This window comes from Fringilla coelebs (assembly GCF_963513975.1).
Source record: "Fringilla coelebs genome assembly, chromosome: 16".
NCBI classification, from domain to species: domain Eukaryota; kingdom Metazoa; phylum Chordata; class Aves; order Passeriformes; family Fringillidae; genus Fringilla; species Fringilla coelebs.
The window spans coordinates 7764884-7790182 of NC_140042.1; the positions used below are offsets into that span (position 1 = coordinate 7764884).

The 25299-nt window shown below is 41.8% G+C and overlaps 2 protein-coding genes across 5 annotated transcripts; one reads left to right on the forward strand and one right to left on the reverse strand.

Annotated features, from left to right (window-relative positions):
• Positions 1–43: 43 nt before the first annotated feature.
• On the reverse strand, positions 44–18120 carry CCP110 (centriolar coiled-coil protein 110). 4 transcript variants are annotated; one of them, XM_084216786.1, is made up of 15 exons: positions 17868–18120; positions 15762–15913; positions 14674–14802; positions 12085–13729; positions 11307–11428; positions 10984–11167; positions 10164–10300; positions 9723–9839; positions 9363–9464; positions 8979–9095; positions 8750–8829; positions 8103–8165; positions 7117–7176; positions 6460–6542; positions 44–2316 (listed from the first exon to the last, which is right to left on the reverse strand). In XM_084216786.1, the coding sequence occupies exons 2-15, from the start codon at positions 15906–15908 to the stop codon at positions 2264–2266; spliced, it is 3039 nt and encodes a 1012-aa protein (XP_084072912.1). In that variant the 5' UTR covers positions 15909–15913; positions 17868–18120; the 3' UTR covers positions 44–2263. The 4 variants fall into 4 exon arrangements, with proteins under 4 accessions (XP_084072912.1, XP_084072910.1, XP_084072911.1 ...); XM_084216784.1 differs by having other exon boundaries at positions 15762–15918; XM_084216785.1 differs by lacking the exon at positions 17868–18120 and adding an exon at positions 16722–16768 and having other exon boundaries at positions 15762–15918.
• A 629-nt stretch (positions 18121–18749) lies between these two features.
• Positions 18750–24560, forward strand: GDE1 (glycerophosphodiester phosphodiesterase 1). The gene is made up of 6 exons (XM_084216788.1): positions 18750–19052; positions 20274–20449; positions 21570–21675; positions 22341–22433; positions 23041–23252; positions 23658–24560. The coding sequence occupies exons 1-6, from the start codon at positions 18798–18800 to the stop codon at positions 23803–23805; spliced, it is 990 nt and encodes a 329-aa protein (XP_084072914.1). The 5' UTR covers positions 18750–18797; the 3' UTR covers positions 23806–24560.
• Positions 24561–25299: the final 739 nt, after the last annotated feature.

Consider the following 25299-nt stretch of genomic DNA (forward strand, 5'->3'; position numbering starts at 1 on the left):
GGAGAGCGGCGCAAGGAGCACAGGAGGCACCGCTCGGTAAAGATCGAGAGTTTATTGTGCAGAATGCGTCCGGTAAAAAGCGAGACTGGTGAAAATGAAACAAAGTACAAAAATAAATAGACTTCTGTAATGGTATCACAATTCCACACAAAATAAAAAGATAAATATGTATAAATACAAAACAGCAAGTACAAAACCAAATTCTGGCACTTGCCAAGAGAAAGGCCTCATGAAAGTTAAAAATAAAAATAAAAAAAAGCAAAAAAGACCCTTGTGCTATAATGCTTTATTACACACTGGAAACATGCTTGAAGAACAAGAGGTTTAGATGTGAAACCCTAAGAGAAGGGTAACATTCATTTCTACTAACACACTAAACCTATCTGTGCATCAACATATTGCCTATGCTAATAATAAATACAGCACATCAAACATCCATTAAAAGCATCAATCTTTAGTGCTGCCATTTCAACAGCACTTCTGTCCTCTGTGACACAGGTTACTCTTGTCACTGTGAATTCTTTCTCCCTTGAGATGTTTTCCACTCCTAAGGAAAGCTGGGAATTAAAACACAGCTTTGTTGCTCACGGGGTGAGCAGGAAACTTGCCTCGGGAATTTCTGTACTACAGCTGGGATTTTAAAGCACCACAGCATTAGTATGAAAGAGGCAGGTCTTCCACTGGTTAAACTCTTCTATTTACACCACCAGGGGAGCCCCTGGCCCCAGGCTTTCAAACCAACCCAGCAGTGTCATTCTTCAAGGGGCTGGGGCAGGGTCTGTGCCAGCATGCAAGCATGCAATTGGGGTAACAGTGCCTGGTGTAACGCAGCTGTTCTGAACAGCACCACGAGCTGCAGAGGACAGACTTGGTGGCAGATAAAAGCCACAGGCTGGTGCTAATCCACTCATACTGCCCATGAAATAACTGTCCTCATCCCATTATCAATGTTCCTCTTTCGTGCTATTTACCACAATGAAATTTTCAGTTAGTCTTTCTTCTCTTACATTCATGTCAACACATTACAAAGCCTCCAAAGTTTAGTGCGTTGTATTGTATTGACACTGGGAAAGTGACAAAGTTCTGGGAGTCAGTTCTCTTACTGCAGAGATTACACAGCTGAGCTCTTCTCTCTAGAACTTTGTTAATATCATGTCTCAAGTTCATTAAAAGAAGGTGGAGAATGATGCTCCCCTCAGGTTGATGGATAATATCCATCATTTGGAAGACTAAGGCAGAATATGACCATGATCTTTTAATGTTAGATATTCATAAATATCAAAGTGTTGGGATTTGGTTGGGATTCCCCACCTGCAGAAATCATGACTTCAGTACAAGGACCTGTTAGATCACACAGCAGAAGATAAACTGCTCAGAAAAACTGCTAATGTCATCAATTAAATGTAACATATCTGAATTACTATTGCAGACTGAAATAACTATTCAAGTCTGAAATGGTAAAACAGTTAAAATCTTACCTTCTGCAGTTTTTGTAGAACATGCACGTCTTCATGTTGGACAGATGTTTCCACAACAAAATGCAGTAGACAGCAGGACAATAAAAACCCAGGGCCCTTTCAGTACAGTAGTTTGATCTACCACACATTTAAATGCACATTTTTGGTTTGATCAGTGAAAGTTTGTCCAACAGCCCAACACTGAATTTGGACCACAACTGTCCAGCTCAGCAGAAATGCAAAACACTTGGTACAAGGCCTTTAGAACTGAAATTGAGCAAATCTCATTCCTACAGGAAGTACATTCAGAACAGCTGCTGACAAATTCACTGACTTGAAAGCTCACTTTTGTTTAAATTAAGTTTGGGACCTTTTTTCACATTTAGCTGCTTTAACTTTATGGTATGAAACCAAATATATACCCATGACTTACTTATGGTGGCACTCACAGACAGAAATTGCAATTTAAGTAATGCAAAAAGCATATGTAAGACACTAGAATTAGAAAGTGTGAAAAAGTCACAAATTACCTTCATGTTGCCCCGTGCTAGTCTTTAAATAAACAAGATTATGAATCTTTTATATATTAATACTAGTCTGTACACAATTTCTAACATGCAATTTTCCCACAAGCATTAGAGCTTCAAAGCAGCTTCAATATGATTGTGTTATGTGTCATCTGAAAATGACAAAGTAGGTTTATGATGTCTAAATATACATCAGTGTAAAGAAGATGCAATATTAAAAATCCGTGCTGACAAAGCCATCATTAAAACAGCCATTTTATCCCAGTGAATGTTGTCTTCTTAAATTATCACAACATTTGGCTTCTTTCTTTGGGTTCTTCCTGCATATGCTCCTAAAAATAAGTAGAAACATTACCATATTACAATTAATAGAAATGGTTTTTGAAACAGGATTATCCAACAAAAATAGCTGAAAAAAATCAGGACAATTTTTTTTAAAGCAGTATTATGCATTCAGTGACTACTTTTTAAATGACAGTTTTCATAACAGTACACCCCAAAAGCCTTATGAAAACTACCTATAGGTTTAAATTTTAAAGTATTGCCTTACTCGATAACTATGCTATCTTCTTTTCTGCTATTCTGAAACAACTACAACCACAATTTACACATTTTTTAAAGAACTACTTCATAACCAAGATAGATGAAATGGCTGAATAAGTTTAAATATGCCATGTATTACTTTAAAAAAAATTATCAATTAAAAAATATTATACATGTTGAATACTTAACATAATTCTTTCCTTTTGTTAGATTAATTAAAACAAGAGACAGCTGTAGGCTCCCATATGTCAATAAGACAACCAGAATTAGAGATGCAGTATAAAAATCATCAGGCAGAGCCCTTATAAAAGGAAGGATGCTTAAGTAAAAAAATAATAAATAAGTAAGTCTTTCCAGAGGGAACAAGTATATACATACATATATTAAAAAAATCCATATTATACTATGCATAGCACAAGTATCTTCCAGTAATGAGGGTTCAGCACTGCAGGCTGCTAAGAAATAGCACAACTCAGCATTCTTTAGGTTCAAGCAGTTATCAAGAAAGTGCAGCAGTGTGAGCAAACATTTCCACAAAGCAGTGAAAACCATACCACAGGGTGCAGAGCAGTGGGAATGGAGGACAGCCATGGAAGAGAAATGACCAGGCAGTAAATGGAGGTGACAAAGGAAGTGCCCAGTCCTTTTTGGGCTCTTTGGTTACTCTTGGTCAGAGCTGCAGTGGTTACTTACAGGTGTTCAAGGGCTATGGTCAGCACAGGCCAAAGCAGCTTTGGGAATGCCCAGAGCCCTCACATCTCCACAGGCTCCCACGACACAAAAGGGCTCGCTGGCCCTGCCCTCCCCAGTGCTGTGCTCTTCACATCACCTGGCATCTTCTAGGACAGACAACCAGGCTGACAGACATAGCCCTTTTTTAGTGATTAACACTGCCCCTTGACTCACCTCAAGTGTCCTCCAAGTTATAGAAAAATGTCCCACAAATAACAGGATATTACAGTAACAGCACATGAGTGTGCAAAAATCCCCCAGCAATCTAGACTAAGGAATTGCAGAAGGCAAATTTGAATAAAAACGGTGAGTTCTGAAAACAATTACCAGCCATCCTTTTCCAGTGGCAAGGGGCAACCACATGAGGCCTCTCTCCTGGGACAAAGGACAGATCTGCCACACACACACAGCAGGTCTGAGGCTTCCTGAAAGCCAACACACCTCACAGCCCCCGGCACCTCACATGGGCAAGCTGTGCCCTTGGCTTGGCCAAGAGCTGCCGCCACCCAGATACTCTGTGTGCCTCCTCCTCTATTTCCTTTCCACAGGAAAGGGAACTGGGCAGAGGAGATGAACAGGTCTTGTTTAGGAGCAACCTGATCTCAACCACTTTCTAACACAATGACACCTCATTAAATGCCCTGCCTGGCCCCACTTGCAAGCTACTGATGGAACATCTCAGCCTGATTTAAACTAATTGAACTTTAAAAAAAATTACTGACTTATGAGTTTGTGCTTTTCTCTTAAGCACAGAACTTTCGACTGAAGGAGTAAAAGCCGACGAAAACTAAGTTTAGGATTGCCACTTGATTCCTAAACAAAATGTCTGCTTGCCAGAAAAAGAACAATCAGGCTGAGTGGTATTAAAGCTGCAAAGCACTTTGCATATAGAATTTAAAACAACAAGAGACAAAAGAAAAAAACATTGGACAAGTATGTTATTTTCTTCTAAGGGTTTGTCTCATATTGAAGTTGAATGTATTTATAATAACTGTATCTTACTAGCCCTCCTTCCCTTTTTGCCCCTCTAATAAGCACAATTTAATTGGTAGTCAGGAATGAACAAAGCAAATAGATTGGATCAACACCCTATTCGACATACTGCCAGACTTTTCACTATTCACACTTCATCCATATATAAAGGAAACCATATGCTATTTAAATACATTTAAATTAAGTTCTTTCATTATTGCAAAATTATGCAGATTGTTTCTTTCATGCCCATGTAGTAACTTCAGAATGCATTTCTACTCATTCAGTACAAGAAGTCTAACCTATTTCTGAAGGAGCACACAGAGGTGCACCACAGGAACACGGGTGATGTCCAAGCTCTACGTGAGGTTACACTGAGCAGCCAGAACTAACCAGCATAAAACTGGTTAGCCACATCTGTCTGAAGTTCCAAGAAGGCCACTGCAGAAGGCATTCAGTGACTTTCCAGATACTTGACAAACAGCAACAAGGCAAAGAGAAGTTTGGAGATATATCCCAAAGGAGTTTTTTCATTGCCAAGTATGACTTGTCACAACTTTGGTAATTATGACTAAGATAATCCCAGGGACTTCCTTAGCAGAGCAGCACATGCTGCCAACACAAATTCTGAGTGCTGAATGCTTAACTGGATGTCTGGTGCCAGACACAATGTAAACACCTCTGTGCTCCTTATGAGCTCAGTGGGAATCACATGGGTTTGGGACCCAAACCTGGAATCAGTGCCACACCTGACCCTGACACCACCCTAACACCACTACTCTTTTACAACCTCTGTAATACTGTAATTGGTAGAGGTTTTGGTTGTTTTGTTGTCCCTGTTCTTCAGCATGCTCCTTTACTAGTCAGTAGCAAACCTGCAGATGAACACTTGCCTTAATGGCTACCTCTGGTTGCTAAAATTATATTATTTACTTTTTCTGCTTTATATTTCAGGAAGGTTATTTATTATCTTTGCTAATTATTCTGTAGAGTCACTGAGTCCAACCAAACAACTGCCTTGCTCTACTTTGGTGATGACAGCACTGCCAGGAGAACTAAGTACAGAAAAATATATGAACACACTCTGGTTGTGATCTCATCACCTGCCTTTTATCTCCCCCTGTGATACTGCAATGCTATCTATGTTTATGCATACTGCCTCACTGTACATCCTTCTGTGGCCACTTCTTTGGACCTCACAAAGTATCATCTGGGAAAACATCCCACTGAACCAGTGTAAAACACACTGCCTTCAAACTCACACATATCCCTGCCAGCATTGCTCTGGGGCACTAATTAATAAGCATTTCCCTTATGGGAAAGGTTTGATCCTTAACACATACAGATTATTTAAAACATTATGAAAAAGAGTTGAAATCCTACTACATTACACATTTCCCTTATTAAGCCCCAAAATTCCCAATTTTTATACTTGACTTGTGGAACTCTCCTTTGAGAACAAAGTCTAATCCAGATCTTAAATAGTTTTAAAACCTATCAACCGCTTTACCTTTTGATAAATCTAAGTTTATCATTTAAGAAACTTAAAATCTAATTTAAAAAACAGAAACTGTGTAAGACCATTCACAGTGATTTATTAGAGGTTCAGCACTATTATCAAACCTTTTATATAAAAGGTAACCAATCAGTAATCTCTGTATGATAGCACAGAACTACTCCACTTTTAAACCTGGGTCATTAAGACTTAAACATGCTGTAAGATGCTACAAGAATATATATATATATATATATATATATATATATATATATGTATATATATATATATGTAAAATTTTAGGACTGTATGATGAGTGAACACCCTCTGAGGAGTTGAAAACTGTCCTTCCTGTCCTTTGAATATGCTCCATGCTGAAGATGTGTGTACAGAATTAAGAATCAAACTACATGAAGATTCTACTCCAAGTCTATTTTGACTACTAGCAATTTCTCAACAGCTCCAGTGAATATATCTGGCAATCTTTTTTTTATGACTGGGCATCTGGTGAGTGAAAGCAAATGGGCTGTGCAGCACATTCTATACACTATGTTTATAGAATTTGAAAGTGGATGGTTCAGTTACCAGCGCAGGTTTGTTTGAGAGATAGGTTAGGCTTAAGGCAGAGCAAAGCAGGTGCACAAGGAAAGGAAAACAATATATTGCCAATTTACTTTTTCTAGATACTAGTAACTTATTTACTATAAGATCCAAGCACCAATTTTCTACACACCTGAAATAGTCTTGTTAGGCACTCTGCTCCCTGCAGCCCTCCTTCTATTTTGCTCAACCCCATTCACTGAGGTCTTAGAGGTTCTAATTAAATATAAAACAGTTAATAAGTCACTTGCAATAAAGTTGGAAGGCTGTATACAAAAATATAGACACTATCAAAGTGTTTGGCATGAAAACATTTTTACAATGTCCCACAGAGCCTCTTCCTGAGCACCAGTACAGATCCTATTGATATTATTATGGCTTACATAGATACATTAAGTAGGAGAACATCTCCCCATGAACAGATTGAAAAACTATTGAAATAGAGACTGATTTAGTTTAGATACCATGGCATTACAGTCTACATATAAAAATACAGTATTTCATTAAGTGGAAGCAAAGCTTCATGGAATGAATGTTACAAATAGAAATGTTGGAACAGTGTAAATGAAGACAATACACAAGAGGATGACAACAATAAATATTTTCCTGCAGTATAAGGTAAAACAAAGCTTCATCACTCTCTCAAAATACTGAGACAAGTAATTATTTTTACTCTGAACAACAGTTGTACTGTTATGTGTATGTTATGTGTAAACATTATTCATCAATCACTGTTCTTGCACTTGGAAATTAGTTTCATCTTTAGGCTAGAAACATGCTGCGCTCTTACCCTTGTCTGCAGAGCAGTCTATGAACTGGAGCATTCTGTCCTTGGTTTGGTTGAAGTATGCTGTTAAAACACAAACTTTTATTAGTGCTTTTTCCCTTAAAAAATAAAAGCCTCTCAAGAAATACCAAATTATGCATCATCTTTCACATAACAAATTTCAGAAAGGCTAACAAGTTTTGTAATGCAAATGACACATAGGCAGACTGGCTGGAATTGAAATTCTAGAATACGATTACTACTTCCACTATTTAAAACAAAGAAACAAAAAAGCACACAGATAGGTGTCCCTCAGCAGTGCCTTGGGCTCCCAGTCATTGATGAGAACACACAGGACAAAGGGCTGAATTGCTTACAGTAGTCCTTGAAGGCTGGACTGTATGAGTAGACAGCATGTCTTCAAAGCTTTTGGGTAAACATGGGATAAAAACTGGTTTTAAGGGATGCGAGGTATCTGACTTTTAATGTGAGATAAATGTGCAGACAGGCCCCATAAGAGAGCAGGTGTTACATGCCTGAATAACATGTACTGAATACTAACTTCTGTGATCTGAGCAAACATTCACACAGTCAAGGAACAAAATTTTCTTCACATTAAAAAGTCACTACTTTTCTGACAGCTTTCTAAATATAAGCATTATCAATAACTCCACTGCAAAGTAAAGGGTATTAGGAAAAGTAGCAGTGCCAAACTGAAGTTTTATTAGTGCCTCTCAGAGAAAAACCTTAAACCTGAGCACCAAGACTTAAAGCCATAAATAAATAACTTCTGAAGATACAATTTCAGAAATTACTCTGAAGCAAACTTATTTTCCTAACTCATAATGAGCTAATAAACCCTTTTCTTGGGCCATGGTAAATCAGATTTCATTAATTTTCATGACCATAGTAGCAGGAATTGAGCTGATTGATGGCAAACCAACAGTACAGATCACATTATTGTGAGACAGTTTCTTAAAAGCATTTTAGTACAAGTAACCATCACCTACCGATTTTGAGGAGTTTTTTGCTTTATGATTATTTTTTTATTTGGTATTCCCATTTCCATAGCCCTAGAGAAACAAAAATTTTGAAACATATTTCAATTAGCAGATCATCATCCAGGCCTTGATCAGAAGCACTCAGAGAAAGCATACAAGAGGAACTACACCTACATGTAATACTTGCAGAGCAGTCCTACAGATGATCACTTCTTTACTCAGGAGCCAGTGTAACATGTTCCAAGATAATGCCTGCTACCATTCCCCAGAAAAACTTTGTCAGAGATACTCTATTAAGTTTCTTTATTGTTAGGCACTTTAGATAGATAAAATCACTTGGAACACTTTTTACTTTTTACAGTTTGCAAAATCAACCATAAACTAAGCATCCACCACTGCATTTTAGTGTAAATGCACAACTTAGAACAAATATTTTTCTCCTTACAAACAGGAAGACTCTTCAAAGTTAGAGCAAAATACAATTAGCAAGACACCATAAGCCTGGAAAGCTTTTTACTCATTCTTCCTAGCAGATATGTCAGTTTGCAAAGAAACTGTTATTCCACAAACTTCTCCTCACTATTTCCTATGCCTCCTACTCCTTCTCTTGAACCCCTTCCACCAACCCTCCCCACCCATGGGAGGGCTGCACATACTTCATGTACTTTTTCCTGTCCAGAGATTTCTGTGTGGCTGTTGAAAGCGTCACCCGCTCTCTCGGGCTCTTTACTTTGTCCTAAAAAAAAGAGGATACAGAAGAAAGTTACCTACAAAAGCATAATTAAGAAATTCGATTTAAGAAACATTGTACATGGTGAGGAAGAATCTCAAATGACTCAGTACTTAAAGTCCTGCAAGAGTTTACGTTCCTGGGAGATAACACACCATTTGCCTGAGCATCTTCTCTTTACGGACTTCGCGATCGTGCCGCAGGATGTTCATTCTCTCCGACGCGTCCATGGTGAAAAAGATGTCATGGATGTCATACAGAGCAGCTCGCAGCTGCAAAGAATCATTAAAATGTTCAGGAAATATTCAGTCAAGTTTTCATGCCCATGGTTTTGAACATCAAGCTCTTTTTGCTTTCAATCTAAACAAACCACTTCGTCATTTTGAAAACCATTTCTTGATATCAAATAATTTTGTGTCAAGCAAAAAAATTCTTTAAACATTTTACTCTAAACAAAGTCACTCTCGAGGTTTCGTGTATTTATGTTACAAAAGCAGAATAGCTAGGAAAGAGAAAAAAAAAGGTCTAAATTGTGTCACCTGAACCATTACTCTTTCATGAAGGGATGCATCTTGCGCTGACACACCTCCTCTTTTCAATGGGGCTTCAGACTGAAAATTTTTTATGAACTCCAGAGTATCCTGGGAAAGATGGGAAAATAAGAATAAGCACCAGGCACAACCCTTCATAACAAAACAATCATTACAAACAGTACACACAGCAAACATTCTTTGACTTGGACCTTGTGACACTAAGCAATGCAACACTCAAACATGTTCATGTGCAGCCCCAAAATCTTCCGAGAACAGCAAATGCAGGATTTCATCTGTCAATGGAAGGCAGGAACAAAAACAAACAGGAGAAGAAGTTGAATATTACAAAAAAAAAGCTGATCTTACTTTTACAGTTTGCTTAAGATGTTTCAGTTTTTCTGTCTGCAGGAGTCTACGAGTGAGAAATCCCTTTGCCACTGCTGTGATCTTGTCAAACTTCATTTGTATCTCTGGACTGAAAACCTTAAAAAAAATCAGAACTTTTTATAAATAAGCAAGAATTACGAGTTACTTACCAAATAACATCCATCAAGTGACATAAGTTTCCAAGTAAGAAAAAAGCTGTTGATAAAGCTTTGACTGGGCTCAAAGTACCCACCATAATTTAGCAGAAGCAATATATTGCTCTATGATTATTTTGCACATATGAATAAGAAAAATAACCTACACAGCTCTCTCATGCAATCAAAGTTGACACAGGAACAGATACTAAAATTTTCTGTTACCAGTGCCTTACAAAAAAATGAGAGCCTTTTAAGATAAAAATAAATCTGTCTTTTACCTTACCTGAATCCACCTAGTTTTGATCCTATTACTTGGCCTGCATACTGAAGTCTTTATAACTCCACTACCTGCGGGTCCCCAGAGATAGAATGAAGCTTCCCTTGTTGTAGAAAAGGTGTTGGGGGTTGTATGAGCAAAACCTGCACAGAAAGCAGAACACACAGTTCAACACACACTTCTGCCCATGAAGTGATGCCTGTGTCTGTGGACACGCAGCTTGAGGGTCACAGCTTTGTCTGCAAGGTCAGTTATAGGCAAGAAGCAAGCTGAATATTTCTGAATGATTTCCATGCAAAATTTGCTACACAAAAGACAGAACAAAACATTTCACAATGCTCTGGAACGGGTGAGAGGTGCTTCATCAGCTACAGCTGTACTGCCTTGCAGTTAGGAACCCCTGGCAGAGCCCCTCAAAACCTTCTACACAAATGTGACCACCTGGCCCAGTGCTGTGCAGCTACATGACGTGAGGATAATCCTGCTGGGACATGATGCAAATCCACATCCTCATCCTTGATCAAAGGAGGCTATTCTTAGCTTGTTTTCCTTGGATGTGCCCTAAAACAGTTACATAACAAACACAGTAGATGGAACTGTTCAAGGATGGCTGAACCTGTGCTAAATGCCAGTGACACAAAGATGCAACAGCCTGTGTTTCACAAATGCTGCCCCCAGCTGAGGGCAGCAGCCTTCTGTGTATCCTGAGCAGCCTTAGGGCAGGAACACTGCACTCATCCACACAGTGGGACAGCTGGTCCAGTCAAGCACTGCTGAACAAATCATATCACAACATTTAATCTATATTCTTCCCTTCCAGTTTTACCAATGCTGGTGGAGTTTGTGTTATGGACTGTCTCCAGCTGAGACTGCACACTTTCCATTAAGCCACTTTCACTTTTTTTCCTCCACTCCAACTCCATCCTGCTGTTAATATTCACTTTGGAAATTTCTATTTCTGTTGTAGTAACTTTCTCTCCTTTTGAATTTCTCTTCTTCTCTTCCAGTTCCTACAAAAGGAAGATTCAACCTTGAGACTATTTTTCCAACTCTGCAAAGCAACAGAATATACACTCAAACCCAACTGCTTCCAGACAAACTTCCAGACAATACAAAACCTTTGCTTAGAATTTTTCCTGTTGACCTTACCTTCAATTCCTCCTGTTCTCTCTCTTGTTCAGCTATCAGAATTGACAGTTGTTGTGCATGCTGTTCTTCAAGTCTCTTTTTCACTTCTTCAAAGGTCAGCTCATTAGTTTTTAAAATACCTTCTGAGAAAATACATAACAAAGAATCAAATATTAAATACCCTCTGTATGATCTTTGCCAGAGATATCCATCCTTTACCAGAGGTAATTTGCCTCATCAGTAAAAAGTAAAAATTATGTCTTTGATATCAGGTTTCCTTGATATCAAGTTCCCACTAAGTATTGCACAGAACCCCATCATTTACTAGTCCTTCAAAATATTTGCATGTGCATATTTGTGAAATAAATTTGTGGATGGAACAGCAGTAACACCAAAAGCCTATATTAAAATAGGGACATGGAAAATATAGCTCTAAGAATTGTTACACTTGCTGGAGTGAATTAATGCTATTTATGCCACTTCAGCCTCATTTAGTAGAGACACATGCAGACATAACACAGTCTAGAATTTGAAGAAAATATCTCTATGGTTTTCTTTTAATTTACATGGGCTATCTTTTCTTTTAGTAGTCTTATTTAGATCATGGCATAAGATAATTGTCTTAGTAAAACTAAATTCCAGCTCCTAGACTGAAATGGAAAATCAGTATTTGTGAAGTCAAATTAAATTAGAGAAATGAGGCTTCTGAAAAGAAACACCAATGACTAATGATCACTGGGTTTTTTTCTAAAATATTTATAAACTGAGAAGTAACCCTCAAGCACAGGAAATCTTTTACCTTTTGTCATATTTTCAAGGACTGCATTCTTGGTAATGTAAACTGATCCCACGGGATATTTCTGTTCTTGCAGCCACTGCTTCTCTTGTTCTTCAATTCCAACTCTGAGAACACAGGAACTGTTTTCTTTTTGGCAGTTGTCAGTGTCCAAATCAAGTCTACGTTTTACCTTTTCAAAATTTTCTGTGAACTGCTCATTTGCTGAGGAAACATTTGGAGTATTATCCAGCTGCTGTCGCACATTCTTGCTCTGCATTAGTAGCGGAGATGGATTTTCCACGTCGTAAGATTTATTGAGTTCCACTGGAGAATTACATTTGGTGTTTTCTGCTAGAGTAGCTGCTTTTGTTTCATTCACAGCCAGGATCTTCTGTGTCACTGCAGACTGACTGATGGCAAAGGGCTCATTCACCTTTGGAGGTGCCAGACTAGGACTGCTCTCTGCTTTATATGGCCCTCTGCTGTCCATCACCACCTGTCCTTCCACCATAGCCGACACTGTTCCTCTGCTTTCATAGAGCCCGAAGGAATGGCGATTCGGTTTGCCAACCCCCAACCCATCACAAGGGCCTAAAGAATTCCTGCTGACACCAGGAACTCTGCCAGGGCACACTGTAGTGAAGTCCACCATGAACTTTGGCACTGATTCAGACACATTGTTTTTATCTGCAATATCCTGCATGATTAAATCCATTGTCCTACCCTTACCTTTAGGACTTAACTCGTAAGCATTGACAGGGTTGTTTATAATGATGTGTCCCATGGATAAAGGTCTTGGGCGCCGTCGGTGCATTTTAGGGCTCATGCTTGGCTCTGGGCTTGGCAATTTGGCATAAGAGCCTGAGAGGCTCCTGACAATGCTACTGTCACGCTCAAACATAGAATTCTTTTTCAATTCCTCATCTGAATCTGAATCCACCAAAGGGGGTGTTCCAACTCTCATAGGTATGTCTACTTTAGAAAAACTGGATAAAGTGGACATACTTGTGTTATTTGTATGAGTAGAGGCACAGTGGAGAAGGCTATTTGATTTATTAAGAGTGGGTTTATCAAGGGTCTGAGCAGAGCAACTTCTGCCTGTAAGCTTTGCTCTCTCTTTGACAGAGTCAGTTGTTTTAACACCATCATTTTCTTTATCCGAATGACTTTCACTCGTACTCCTCTTTGAATTGCTTTTTGAGGTACGCTTGCTCTGCTCTTTCTCTATGTACTCCCTAGACTTCTTTATCAGGTTCTGAAGACTCATTACACATGGATCTTGGACATCCTCATCTGATGGTGACCCCACTCGTCCCTCCTGCTTCTGCAGAGCATGAGATGGGACCTTGTTACACACCTTGTCAGGAGATGCAGCCCTCGGACACGGCACATCTTTCGAGAAGCGACTCTCACCTGGCTGCGAAGAAACATTTTCTTCTGCTGCTTTAACTACTTCTGTCCCATTTGATGTCATTTGCCCTGCAGTACCTGATGATCTAAGTTCTGATGTCTTTTCCAGGTCCATGGAACTCTGCCTTTCAGGAGTACATGCTGAATTGATAGCTGATAGAGCTGTAAAGTCAGTCAAAGCCTTTGAATCCAAACCAGGGCAAGAACTCTCAGCCTTTGATGGGTTCACACCACTCATGCTATATCCTTTCTTCATCTGTAAATTAAAATTTTTAAAAATGACAGATTTTCAATGAAATCTCAGAATCTCAAATTCCTTCACTTGAACTTAAAAAAAAATTTTTAAAACCAATTTTATTTAAGTGAGAATTGCACGTTACTTTCAGCCAGCATTTGTTTAAAAGGATTTTCATACTACAGTTATCCTATGAGCTGCATCTCAGTTATCAAAAGGACACATTTGGAAGAAAAAACAAACAAATTTACATTATTTTTGTATTGAACAAACTTTACTGGTCTGCTGGTCAAACCCCAAGCCAGCTGACTGTTGCCACACACACTCAGTAAACAATGCAAACTACAAAGTGCTGTTTGCCTCCTTGGTAACTCAACAACTCAGTATTAACTGTTTAAGAAACAGTTTAAACTAAAGGCTGTATTACAGCTGTTCCAAAGACATACTCCTTGATTAGATGTATATAGTAGTCTTTTAAATTAAAACCTCTACTAAATTCATCATTGAAGCAAAGAAAAAATAGTTGCAGTAAAATCTTAAAGCACACAACAGAATTTCAAGTTGTTGTGAAAGTAATTTTAATTCTGTAATCATAATGTTGAATATAGATTACTTTATGATAAAGCTATAAGCTTGCAAATAAAGCAGCTCTAACACACAGGAGTTGTTCACTTGTTTTAACAATCTAGTTGTTTCCAACACTCTTACAACAGAAGCAGTGAGCTCTGTCTTTTGCATACAGCAAAAGAAGCAGTGAAAAGCAAGCCCATGCACTACAATGAGTCTCAGTAAATGACCAGTATCAGCACACACAGCATGAAACACTAGCAAATGCTGGTTCTGGAGAGTAGCTGCTACTCATTACATGTTTATACTGGGGAATACTTAGACCCCAACACTTTCTCACAATGTCTCTAAGCAGTGATTTTCTGTACATCTATGAGGCAGCTTTGGACAAACATTACCTGGACATTTTCTACAATCTCCTGAACACGACTTAATAAAGCTTTTTTCCGGGACTCCCGTTTCCTGCTCTCTAGCTCCAGTGCTTTCTCCTTATACTGCTGTATTTCCTTTTTCTTTTCAAGGCTAAGCTGCAAAACAGAGTGTAAGAAACACAGTTTATATCACTAAATGCAAATTTCAATACAGAATTACAGAAATAAATTCAAAAGAAAAAAAAAACAGAACAAAACAATTAGAAGAAAACACCTGAGATTTTGTGCACACGTTAAATGCCAGCTTCTTCTCAACCAATTTTTTAAGGGAAGGTGTACAAAATGCCTGCTTGGCACACATGCAAATGAACATGAATTTAAAACACATTTATAAAATTTTCCATGAACATTACATGCTACTGTATCAACCTGACACAGGATTCAGAGATTTTTTTCTAAAAACCATTACAACATCCATGCACTTGTAAATGAAGAATGTGCCAATATATCTGCAACTTATATCTGTATCACGATTTTTGGACATTGTAAGAGACTCTCTCGCATTTCTTCCCATCACTGAAACAAGGAAGTCAGCTGCAGTATTGCAGGAACTACCAACAATCTTCAGCTTAGCTCTGTTTGCATTAGCACAGAATGACTTAACATAATTGATGAGCCTGTGGAATACATTAGAGGAAGATGCAAACATATGCAAAAAAAATTTCCTTAAAAGCTTTTTAACTATCTTGGTATTTCTTATTTGCATTTTTTACATCATTAAAATAATTCACATGTTCAATATTTGAAATGTCAATATGATTCTACATGAAGCCCAGCAGTAACATTATTGAAAACAATCAACATTTGTGCTTCCTTTAGGAAGATAACTTCTAAAATAATTAAAGGATGTGTAGTCAGTGCAAGGGGGACAAAAGTCTATTTAACCCCTTATTTTGTAAGATTAAGGCTAAGAATGCTTAGAATACACTAAGCAGCAGGTCAGATGACAGCTCACACAGACATCTTCAGCAGAATCATTATATGTGCACATCAAAGCCAGTACCAATAGCACAGTTAGCACACCGGGGAGGAAAAGGAGAAAAAAAAGGCCTTACCAGAGGGGAAAGCACAGGAACTCCATAGAACTGAATGAGGGAGACATTTTTGTTCTGAACAGCCAAAGAGATTTTTCCTTTTATTGCCTCTGCTTGGATTCTGGAAAGATGCTTCCTACAGAATATTTCATAGTCCTCCATCTTCATGCTATCTAAGCTGCAAAGAATAATAACATTACTCTTCCATGTACTTCCAAGACATTGAAGGGAAAACAACATCATCACTAATTTTGTGTCACTATGTTTTGGGAAGTAAATTCTACATTAGAAAACTCAATTAAGTTTCTCTTCCTCCTATCAGTAACAAAGCCTGCAAAACTCTTCGTTATTTTCCCCTATGAAAGGAGAATCTGCATATATGAGCAAAAAGGATGATCACGAGCACACAGAGAAGAAAGCAAGCATTGAGATAATCAGGATTTACAAAACTGTACCTGCTATAGAAAATTTCCATCAAAGACTAAACCTTTGAGATCTCCCACAACGAGACAGATCCTATCAGCTGTTAAAAAACCCCCAAAACCCAGCACAAACAAAATTGCAGCCCGATTTAAAAAAAAAAGAAACAAGAAAAGAAAAAAAAGGAAAAAAAAAAGCCTTTACATGTCTAGGGGGCTGAGAGGAATTCGTGTTTCACTCCCGTGAGCCTCCGTATGAACAGACGCCAATACTTACACCACAAAAGAGAAAGAAAGAAAGAAATTGCAGCCATGTCTCCTTAAAAGCGGCCAAATATCTGAAACATCTGTCACTGCCCGTCCCCACCGGAGCGAGCCCTGCAGCGCCGGGCAAGGCCTGACAACGCTTTGTTCCCCGGCACGCCGCTCCGGCCGATTCCTGCCCGCCCGCCGCGGGGCTCCGAGCCCGCCCCGGGCTGGGGCCGATCATCGCCTCCCCGGGGCCCCGGCGCTCCCCCCCACGGCCCCGGCACGGCCCCGGACCCGTCCAACGGCTCGGTACCTGCGCGGGGCCGGGGCTCGCAGCGGCTCCCCGGCAACCGCCGCCGAACGGCCGGAACGCCGCACTACGGGCCCCAGCGCGCCCCGCGCCGCTCCGCCCCGCCGCCTTCCGCCCCGCCGCCTTCCGCGCTCCCCACACCGACGGACACAGCCCCGCACACCGCCCGGGACAGCTCTGCCGCGCCCAGGGAGCGCCCAGCAAGGCAGCCCCAGCTCAGCGAGATGAGAGGGGATGGAGCGCCATCCCGCTGCTCCGGTTTCCAGCCATTTCCACCCACAGCTCTCCCAGACAAGTTCCCCTGTTAGCACGGGTGAAATCTGTTCTGCTTCATCCCGTTACATATCACACGGCTGTGCAGTCCTTGTGCAGCCAGGAGCACAAATGTGCCGCCGCAGGTATCAGATTCAGCGAGCACGCTGTGATAAGAGAGATAAACACGCGCGCCCGTTGCCATGCTGTGCGAGAACAGCACCCACCAGGACGGCACCTCCACTGACACCCTATCCCTCCCGCCCGGGCAGCAGCCAGCTGCCGGTCTAGCCAGTCCAGCAGCAGGTAACACTCACCTGTCAGGCAGGTCAGGTGGAAGGAAAATCCACTGCCATTGCCAGCACTTGGCCCAGGCATAATTAATTTAAATATATGGAAGCATCTAATTCCCAGCATTTAGAGCTGTTAAAGCTGTCGTTCTTGTTTCAAAAAACAAGTTGATCATCTGTTACCTCTTCAATGCTCATTGAGAGGCTTTATTTTTTAAAATTTCATCTTTAATCTTAACAAATGCTGCTGTTTATCAAAAGGTTTTTTAAATATGTTAGACATCTAATTAGACAGTCCATTATTTGTTGTGCATCTGCATACATATCTCTGATTTTTCTTCAGCTACACCTGGCAGAAACACAAAACCACTGACAGAGTATCTGAGATGTTCAGAACCAGCTAGGGCACTAGTGACTAGGGCACTAATCATCTCAGCAATAAAAAAAAAAATTTAAAAAAAAAAAAGAAAACAAAAACAACCGTTCAGAAGATGGCCTCATGCCTATTCTACCTCTAGTTGGTCAGAGCTCCTCACTGAAAAGTCAGTTGCTTGCCATCCTTCCCACAGATACAGACACCAAAAAGACGGTCAAAACCCCCACTTACGTTAACACAAACTGCCAGCTCCTCGGCTTTGCTATTCCACTTCTAAACATGCCCAATTTCCCCAACCTTCACTTAGCCGGTTGTTTTCATGCCGTGTTGCTCATGTCTCTGGATTCTGGGCGGATGTTCCCACAGGTGTCAGGGGGCCAGAGCCGCGGTCCCTGTCCAGCAGCAGCCGCCGCTGCCCGGGCAGGAGGCACCGCCCGCTCCTCCCGCGGCTCCCGGGCCCGGCCTGTGGGCAGGCACGACTGCGGAGTCAGCTACACAAAACAAACAACAGATAACGTTGTATATAACAAACCCAGAAATTAGCTGGAAAATAATCACTATGGATGTTATGTTTCTAATTAGCTAGCTGGCATAGCTGTAGAATGCCCTCAACACTCTCCATACACACGGGTGTTCTGTGACTCCCTGGACAGCACTACCTTTCCTTCCATTAGCTCCCTGTACTTTTATCTGCACCATGTTCCATCAGGAACAACTCCCGTTTCCCTCGGTGCCCCGTGTTCCATCAGGAACACCCCGTTTCCCTCGGTGCCCCGTGTTCCATCAGGAACAGCTCCCGTTTCCCTTATGCCCCGTGTTCCATTCGGAACACCCCGTTTCCCTCGGTGCCCCGTGTTCCATCAGGAACACCCCGTTTCCCTCGGTGCCCCGTGTTCCATTCGGAACGCCCCGTTTCCCTCATGCCCCTCCCGGCGTTACCTGAGGCGGTGCTTGGGGCCCTGTCCCGGGCCCGCCCCCAACGCGGCCGGCGGGGCGGGGCGGACACTGCGGGCGCTGATTGGCTGCTGCGGCTGACAGCCGGGTGCTGATTGGCCGGCGGATGGCGGCGCCGTCGCCCTTGGCGTTCGGCGAGGCGGGGCCGTTGTTCCGGCCCGGCACCGACGGTGACCCCGGCCCGGCCCGGCCCGGCCCGGCCCGGCCATGCTGTGCTACGGCGAGGGCCTGCTGAGCTCCCTGACGGCTCTGATGGCGCTGGCGCTGGCGCTGAGCCGCAGCGCGGCGCTGGCCTGCCTGCTGCCGGCCGGGCTCTACCTGGCGCTGCACCTCTTGGCCCTGGAGCCCGCGGCGCCCCAGAGCGCGCAGCGCGTCCTGCGGCCCCGCGGCGCCGCCGCCCGCATCGCGCACCGCGGCGGAGCGCACGACGCGCCCGAGAACACGCTGGCCGCCATCCGACAGGTCAGCACGGGCCCCGGGGCTGGGGGTTGTGTCTGGTAATCCGCCCTCCCGGCAGCAAGCCGTCCTCGGCGTCAGTAACTCGGGCTGCCCTGCCGAGCTGCTGGAAGCTGTGCGGGCGGTTGAGCCTTCGTCCCAAAGGGAGCTTCAGCTCCGAGTCCTGTGGGAGCTGTTATAGCCTTGGTGCTGATGGATATTTCAGCGGTGCAGCGATAATGAAATACTGTGTTTCGTTCATATAGCAACAGCACACGGAGAGCGGACAGCAAGTCAGTAACAGGTTGTTTGTTTTTTTTAACCTTGAAGATCTGTGATGCAAATCCACATTTAGGGGAAAATCTGGTTCCAGAACTTCACTGTGGGCAGCCCTGCCATGCTTTACTGCTGCCTCATCTGCAAGGCATCAAGGCACAGCCAGGGTTCACGGTCTCTTTCTGAGAATCATTTGAAATAGATTTCAGTCTCTGCAATGTGGTGATTGTGAGCTTGAGATGTTGCTTTTCTGAGGATCTCTTACCTTTGTGTGAGACAGGATTCTTAGTCCTGATAAGTTCTGAAGCTGCACAATCCTGTCGTGGCAGACACCTGGAGGTAACCTCTGTGCCTGTTTTTTGTCTTTCTGGTGCATCGTCCCTTCTCCCAGGAGGGCATTTGTCCTACAGAGCAATTGGTGTTGTTAGCACTTCACTCAGGTGTTTTTCTGAAGAGTTCTTGGGAAAGATCCAGGGCAGGAAAAGGGTGTATGAAATGTTCTACGGCAGCCTGGCTGCTTCTTGCTCTCTGATAAGGCCACTCCTCAGAGAGGAGCAGAAGTTTGCCATCCATCTACTGCTTGGTATACACGTGGTAAGCAGTGTTGACTAAGCGTAGACATTTGCTTTTCTTGTCTTTCAGAAAATAACAGAAGGACTCCAGGGTTATTACATCAGAAGGAGAGAGCAGCATTCCTTTTCTGTATTTTTATCCTGAAACAGTTTCAATCCCAAGACTGAGGCAGAATCATTATGGCTTCAGCTGTAAAATAGCTTAGATGGTTCAGTTGATCTTTAAATACTCAACAATGACTTGGATAAAACCTGCTTTTTTTCTGCAGATGCAGACCACTGAAAAGCACATTAATATGTTATTTTTTACCAAAATATGAGCTAATTATAGCTGTACCTGTGTCAAATCTATAAAGCTGTCTCTTCTGTTGTGTATATGATTTTTAAATTTTTTTTTAAGGCAGCTGAGAATGGAGCAACGGGTGTGGAGCTGGACCTTGAATTCAGTGCAGATGGTGTCCCCATTCTCATGCATGATGACACAGTTGAAAGGACAACTGATGGGGCTGGGAGACTGCAGGACCTGACTTTTGAGGAAATCAGGAAGCTGAATGCAGCTGCAAAACACAGGCTACGGTAAATGAACTGCTCTGAAATTACAGTGTCACAGTGGAAAAATAATTCTTGATGAACAAAATTATTGATTTGATCTATCACTGATGAACAAGTTTTTAAATTTAAAACTTAGTCCTATATTGTACTTCTAATTCTATTTTAGAGGTGTGTGAGACTATGTCTCCTTACTCATCAGTAGAATAGGAACAGTGAAACACATAAACTGGCTTTTGAGAACAAAATCCACAGGCATCTAATGTGAAACAGGTCAATATCTACATAAGCTTGTCCTAAATTGACTGCAGGACACTGAAGGTGCTGGGATCTTCATGATATGTCAGAATTGGCTAGAGGAGTTACTTCTAAGATTAGTTTTATCCACTTGTATTTCTTGACTGATGGTGTTCTGGGGATTCTACACATCAGGTTTTTACTGTTGAAGAGGAGCTAGACAGATTTTGGGTGGCCTCACTGTGACCCTAGTGGCTGATTAAGTCATTCCTAGGGGTCTGCAGGGGAAAATATTTCTATACATTACTAAGAATTGGATACCAGTGCAACTTGTGCAGTATCATAAGTGAGTCTATTTCAGAGGAAGGACTCTGTGTGTGCCCCTGAGACACTGCATTAGGGAATTCCAGAGCTGCAGATGTGCCTCCTGTGAGTGTGTGGCACAAGCAGTATCTTCCCTTCTCACTGGCAAGGTGATCACCTGGGCCAGGCAGGGGGAATTTCCACAGGCAGTGACTGCTGAGCAGCTGCTGTTCACTGTCAGGAGAGAATGATCTGTCACCCCATCAGGAATGATTTACTGATGGGAGAAGCTGCTTCTGCTGATCCTCAGCTTGCCCTGCCTGTTCTGCCAGGATCTGCATTTCTGGCTCAGGGCTGGGGAGTGCAGTAGGAGCAGGAAGAGGAGGAAGGCAGCAGTTGGGACTGAAAGCTCCTTTGTGGGAAGGAGGTGAAGAACTGGGGCTGGTGTTTTGGCGTGGGACACGGTGCCAGTGAGCACTGGATCCCACCTCCAGTTCCAGTGCAGCAGCAGACTGTGTTGGAATCAGCCCTGTTGGTGGTGACATGCAGGCCCATGTGTGTGCACATGTGTGTTGACTGCATTCCAAGGAGTTCTCTGTTTCTACAGGAGCCAATTCCAGGATGAAAAGGTGCCAACTCTGAGAGAAGCTGTTGTGGAGTCTATGCATCACAATCTTACAATCTACTTTGATGTCAAAGGCCATGCAAACCAGGTACTGCTCACTGCAGCATGACACCTGCCCTCACCCCTGCTTTGGCTTTCTGACCTGCTCTTGTGCTGCTCTCAGAGTGATCCCTGGGGTACAATCCTGCTTGTGACACCCAGAGTTGTCCTGGGAAGCTGCAGCTTTAGATTGGCACAAGGCTTGTGCAAGTGTTGCACCCAGCACTGCTGTGAAACAGAGCAAAGGGAATTCCCTGCTGTGCTGGGGGGAGTCACAACCTCATCTTCAGCCTCCAGCAAGGGATCTATAATTTGTATTACTGAAGGCAGATGCAAACGATCCATCACTTACATTTTACATAAATTAATTTTTTTCTTTAGCCTAGCAAAATATAGGAATAAATAATGTTCCTCTTCAACTAAAGCCTGGGTAATACTAAAAATTATATCCACAACATATTTAAGGGCATTTCAAACACTGAGAATCCTACTCATTATTGTAAATAGAGTAATGAACAGAAATTCTTTTGCTAAAAACCAAAGTATAATTTCTGTGTTAATGCTATAAACAAGATGCTGTTTTTCTTCTTCTTCCTTTCTATTTCAATCTTGCAATACAGCAGGAAAGTATTTTTAAGATTGTTCTAAAATGACTTTGCAATGTAAATTAAATATGAGTGTATGTATAACATCTCTGTGTGTCTCTAATTGCAGGCAGTTGATGCCCTGAAAAAACTCTACCAGGAATTTCCACAGTTGTATAACAGCAGCATTGTCTGTTCTTTCGATCCAGATGTTGTTTATAAGGTGATGTTTCCTAAAAGTTTATTTTTTATTTTTTCAGTCCTGTCTGGGAATTTCAGTATTGTATTAAACTCCCAGTTCCAGGTTACTTTTGGGCTGTTCAAATTCCTAAGGCTTTTAAAGACAAATGAAGCATAATGCATATCTTATTAGATGACTCTACTCATTAGATGCAAATGGGAATCTACAGCAGTTCCCTCCCTTCTGAAAGCAGTGCAGACAAATGTGCATTGCTCTTCTAGCTGGGGTCTGGCCAGGTGTCTGTGTGCAAGGTACCTGCTAAATAAACCCCTATTATTCTAGATTACTCCTAAAACTCTATCCTCATTGCCAAGTCTACTTAGCTTTTTTTCCCATTGTATACATTGCATGACTGCTATGTAATTTCTTTCTTGGTGCTTATTCAGTATGATTTGAAGAAAAAAAAAACCTATAATATATCATAAACATCTTTTTAAAAGAGTTACAAAAGGATCTGGAGGGGAAGGGCAGAAGGATTCTGGTAGAATTGTAAATGCAAGCTAGGACTTTGTATCTAATCTCTCAAAAATTGTATTTAATGCAGCTGGGCTTTTGAATAAGTTACAGTCTTTTCTCCTTGGTCCTCCAGATGAGACAAGCTGACAGAAATGTTGTGACAGCACTGACCCACAGGCCCTGGCAGCTGAGTCACCTGGGAGATGGGACACCCCGATTCACTTCCTCCTGGAAGCATTTCTTGTACATGGTGATGGATGTCATTCTGGACTGGAGCCTGCACAGTTTCTTGTGGAGATTGTGTGGGGTTTCAGCTTTCCTCATACAGAAGAATTTTGTTTCTCAGTAAGTGTTGAAGTTTGCTCATTTTTCAGGAGGCATTCTCTTTTGTTAGTATATAGGGTGGAGTTACCACAGTATGTGCTTATCAAAATGTTCCATTTAGTGTCCATGAGGTGTCTTGATAATTTCTTTACTCCATGCTGTTTAATGATTTTAAGCCTCTATCTTTTTTATCTGAATTTTTACCTTCTGTTAGAGCCTACATTTAATCTCAAAGAGAAAAAGCATTTGTTGCTTTTGTCTGTTTACAGTAAGAAAACACAAAAAGATGATGTTGTAGAATGTGACACACTGTTGTTCCTTGATGTGCTGCTGATGCAAAACCAAAACTCAGCTGTAGCCTCAGCACTGTCTGCCTTAACTCTGTGTAGTGTCAGGCTGCTCTCAGGGTGTCTCTGTTCCTTGCAGGGACTATGTGAGGTACTGGTCTTCCAGAGGGATTCGAGTGGTGGCCTGGACAGTGAACACATTTGCAGAGAAAAACTACTACGAGAGCGTCCTTGACTGCAGCTACATCACCGACAGCTTGCTGGAGGACTGTGACCCCCACTACTGAGCCAGCCAGGCTCACTGCCCTCCTGGGCAGGCCTGCAGCCACGAGGGAGGGCAGCCAGCAGTGCTGATGGACTGCTGAGGAGAGCTCTGGGAAAGGCAGAGCAGCACTTGGCTTCTGCCTGTGGTCACATCCCAAATGCAGGAACCTTCAGGTGCAGCCACAGAGTTAGAGGAAATCACTGTAATGTGAGAGAATCAGATAATTTTGGTTCTAAATTGGTGTCAGCAATTTTGGTGTCAAAATTTCAAATCATAACTTGATATTAGTAATTTTAACTAGCATGTTCTACAAGTCTATACTAATTTCAGGTTGATTTATAGCACCTTAAGATCATTTACATTACTTTTCTTAAAACAGAAACTGGAAATAATGGTACAATGGTGCCAAAATAGAAGAGGAGTGTATTTCCCTGCCCTGTGTGGAAAGATGGCTGTGCTGAATACTGATGAGGAAGAAAAAGCCAACTTTCCATATGTGATGTGAAGGTTATGAGAATTAACAAATAAAACTTGATTAGCTTCTTATCTTCCAGGCCTTTAAGAGAACCAGTGGAGGATAGGAAATTGTTTCTTCTAATTAAAAAAACACAGCACATGAATGTATTTATTTTTAAGATAAAGCTATATATAGAGTGCTGGTAAGCAGTAAAACAAATGAAGCTGAAATGTCTTTTTAGTTTGCTTTTGGCTGTGTGGTTGAAGGGCACTCAGAGGGATATGGAAACTGTAATCCAGATTTAACTTGAACTCCAAAGAGTCTGCAGTTACAATAAACAAGTCTTTGACAATTCATGGGCAAGTGTTCTTTATCAGCTGTGCAGAAGAGTATTTACATAAAATGTCAAAATTATTGCAGATTGTCCCAATTAGGGTAAATCCAAACTTCTGGAATACCACAGATTCATGCTATGACCTGCTGGTGGGGGATGGATTTTTTGTTTCCTGAGCTCCATCCAGGAACAAAGAAGCACAAAGGAGGTGCTTTTCCCTGTCACTCACCCCCTGCACTGCAGAAGCAGCAATCTCAGCCTCCTGGTGCACATCCTATAGAATGTGTAGGTTTATGTGCAGATCCTGGGTACTGTGGCCTCTGCTGCTACTGCTGAGCCCCACAGGGGCTCCCACTGAAGGGCAATGACTCCTCATGGCTAATGCTCCAAAGCTCCAGCTGTGGCTGCTGCTTGAGTTTCTGGCACTGCTGAGTCACCATCCTCAGTGCAAACACCAGGTCCATGTGCAGTGCCCACAGCCAGGCTCCACAGCTGGATGTGCAGGGAAACAATAACATTGAATCTCTGCTCTTGCATTGTGTGTAAAGTTTGTCCTTTTCTCTGTGCCTGTGGTGGCTGGCTTGTCTTTAGCCTAAATTATGAGCAAGATGAAAAGATGTGCCTCTTTCCAGAGCAACAAGGGAAGGGAAAAAACAGGCACTAGTAGAAAATGAGCTAAACAAAACAAAACAAAAATTATGATGGTGGTGACAAAGTTGTAGTCT

Excerpts from the sequence above, each read along its gene's own strand:
- CCP110 (XM_084216784.1), bottom strand. The coding sequence starts at position 17,917 with ATGTTTAGAAGTGGAATAGCAAAGCCGAGGAGCTGGCAGTTTGTGTTA. Across the intron at positions 13,730-14,673 it reads AGATTGTAGAAAATGTCCAG|ATGAAGAAAGGATATAGCAT; the intron begins GTAATGTTTGTC and ends TTTAATTTACAG. Across the intron at positions 11,429-12,084 it reads CCTTGAAAATATGACAAAAG|AAGGTATTTTAAAAACTAAT; the intron begins GTAAAAGATTTC and ends GTATTTTCTCAG.
- GDE1 (XM_084216788.1), top strand. The coding sequence starts at position 18,798 with ATGCTGTGCTACGGCGAGGGCCTGCTGAGCTCCCTGACGGCTCTGATG. Across the intron at positions 21,676-22,340 it reads TCAAAGGCCATGCAAACCAG|GCAGTTGATGCCCTGAAAAA; the intron begins GTACTGCTCACT and ends CTCTAATTGCAG. Across the intron at positions 22,434-23,040 it reads ATCCAGATGTTGTTTATAAG|ATGAGACAAGCTGACAGAAA; the intron begins GTGATGTTTCCT and ends TTGGTCCTCCAG.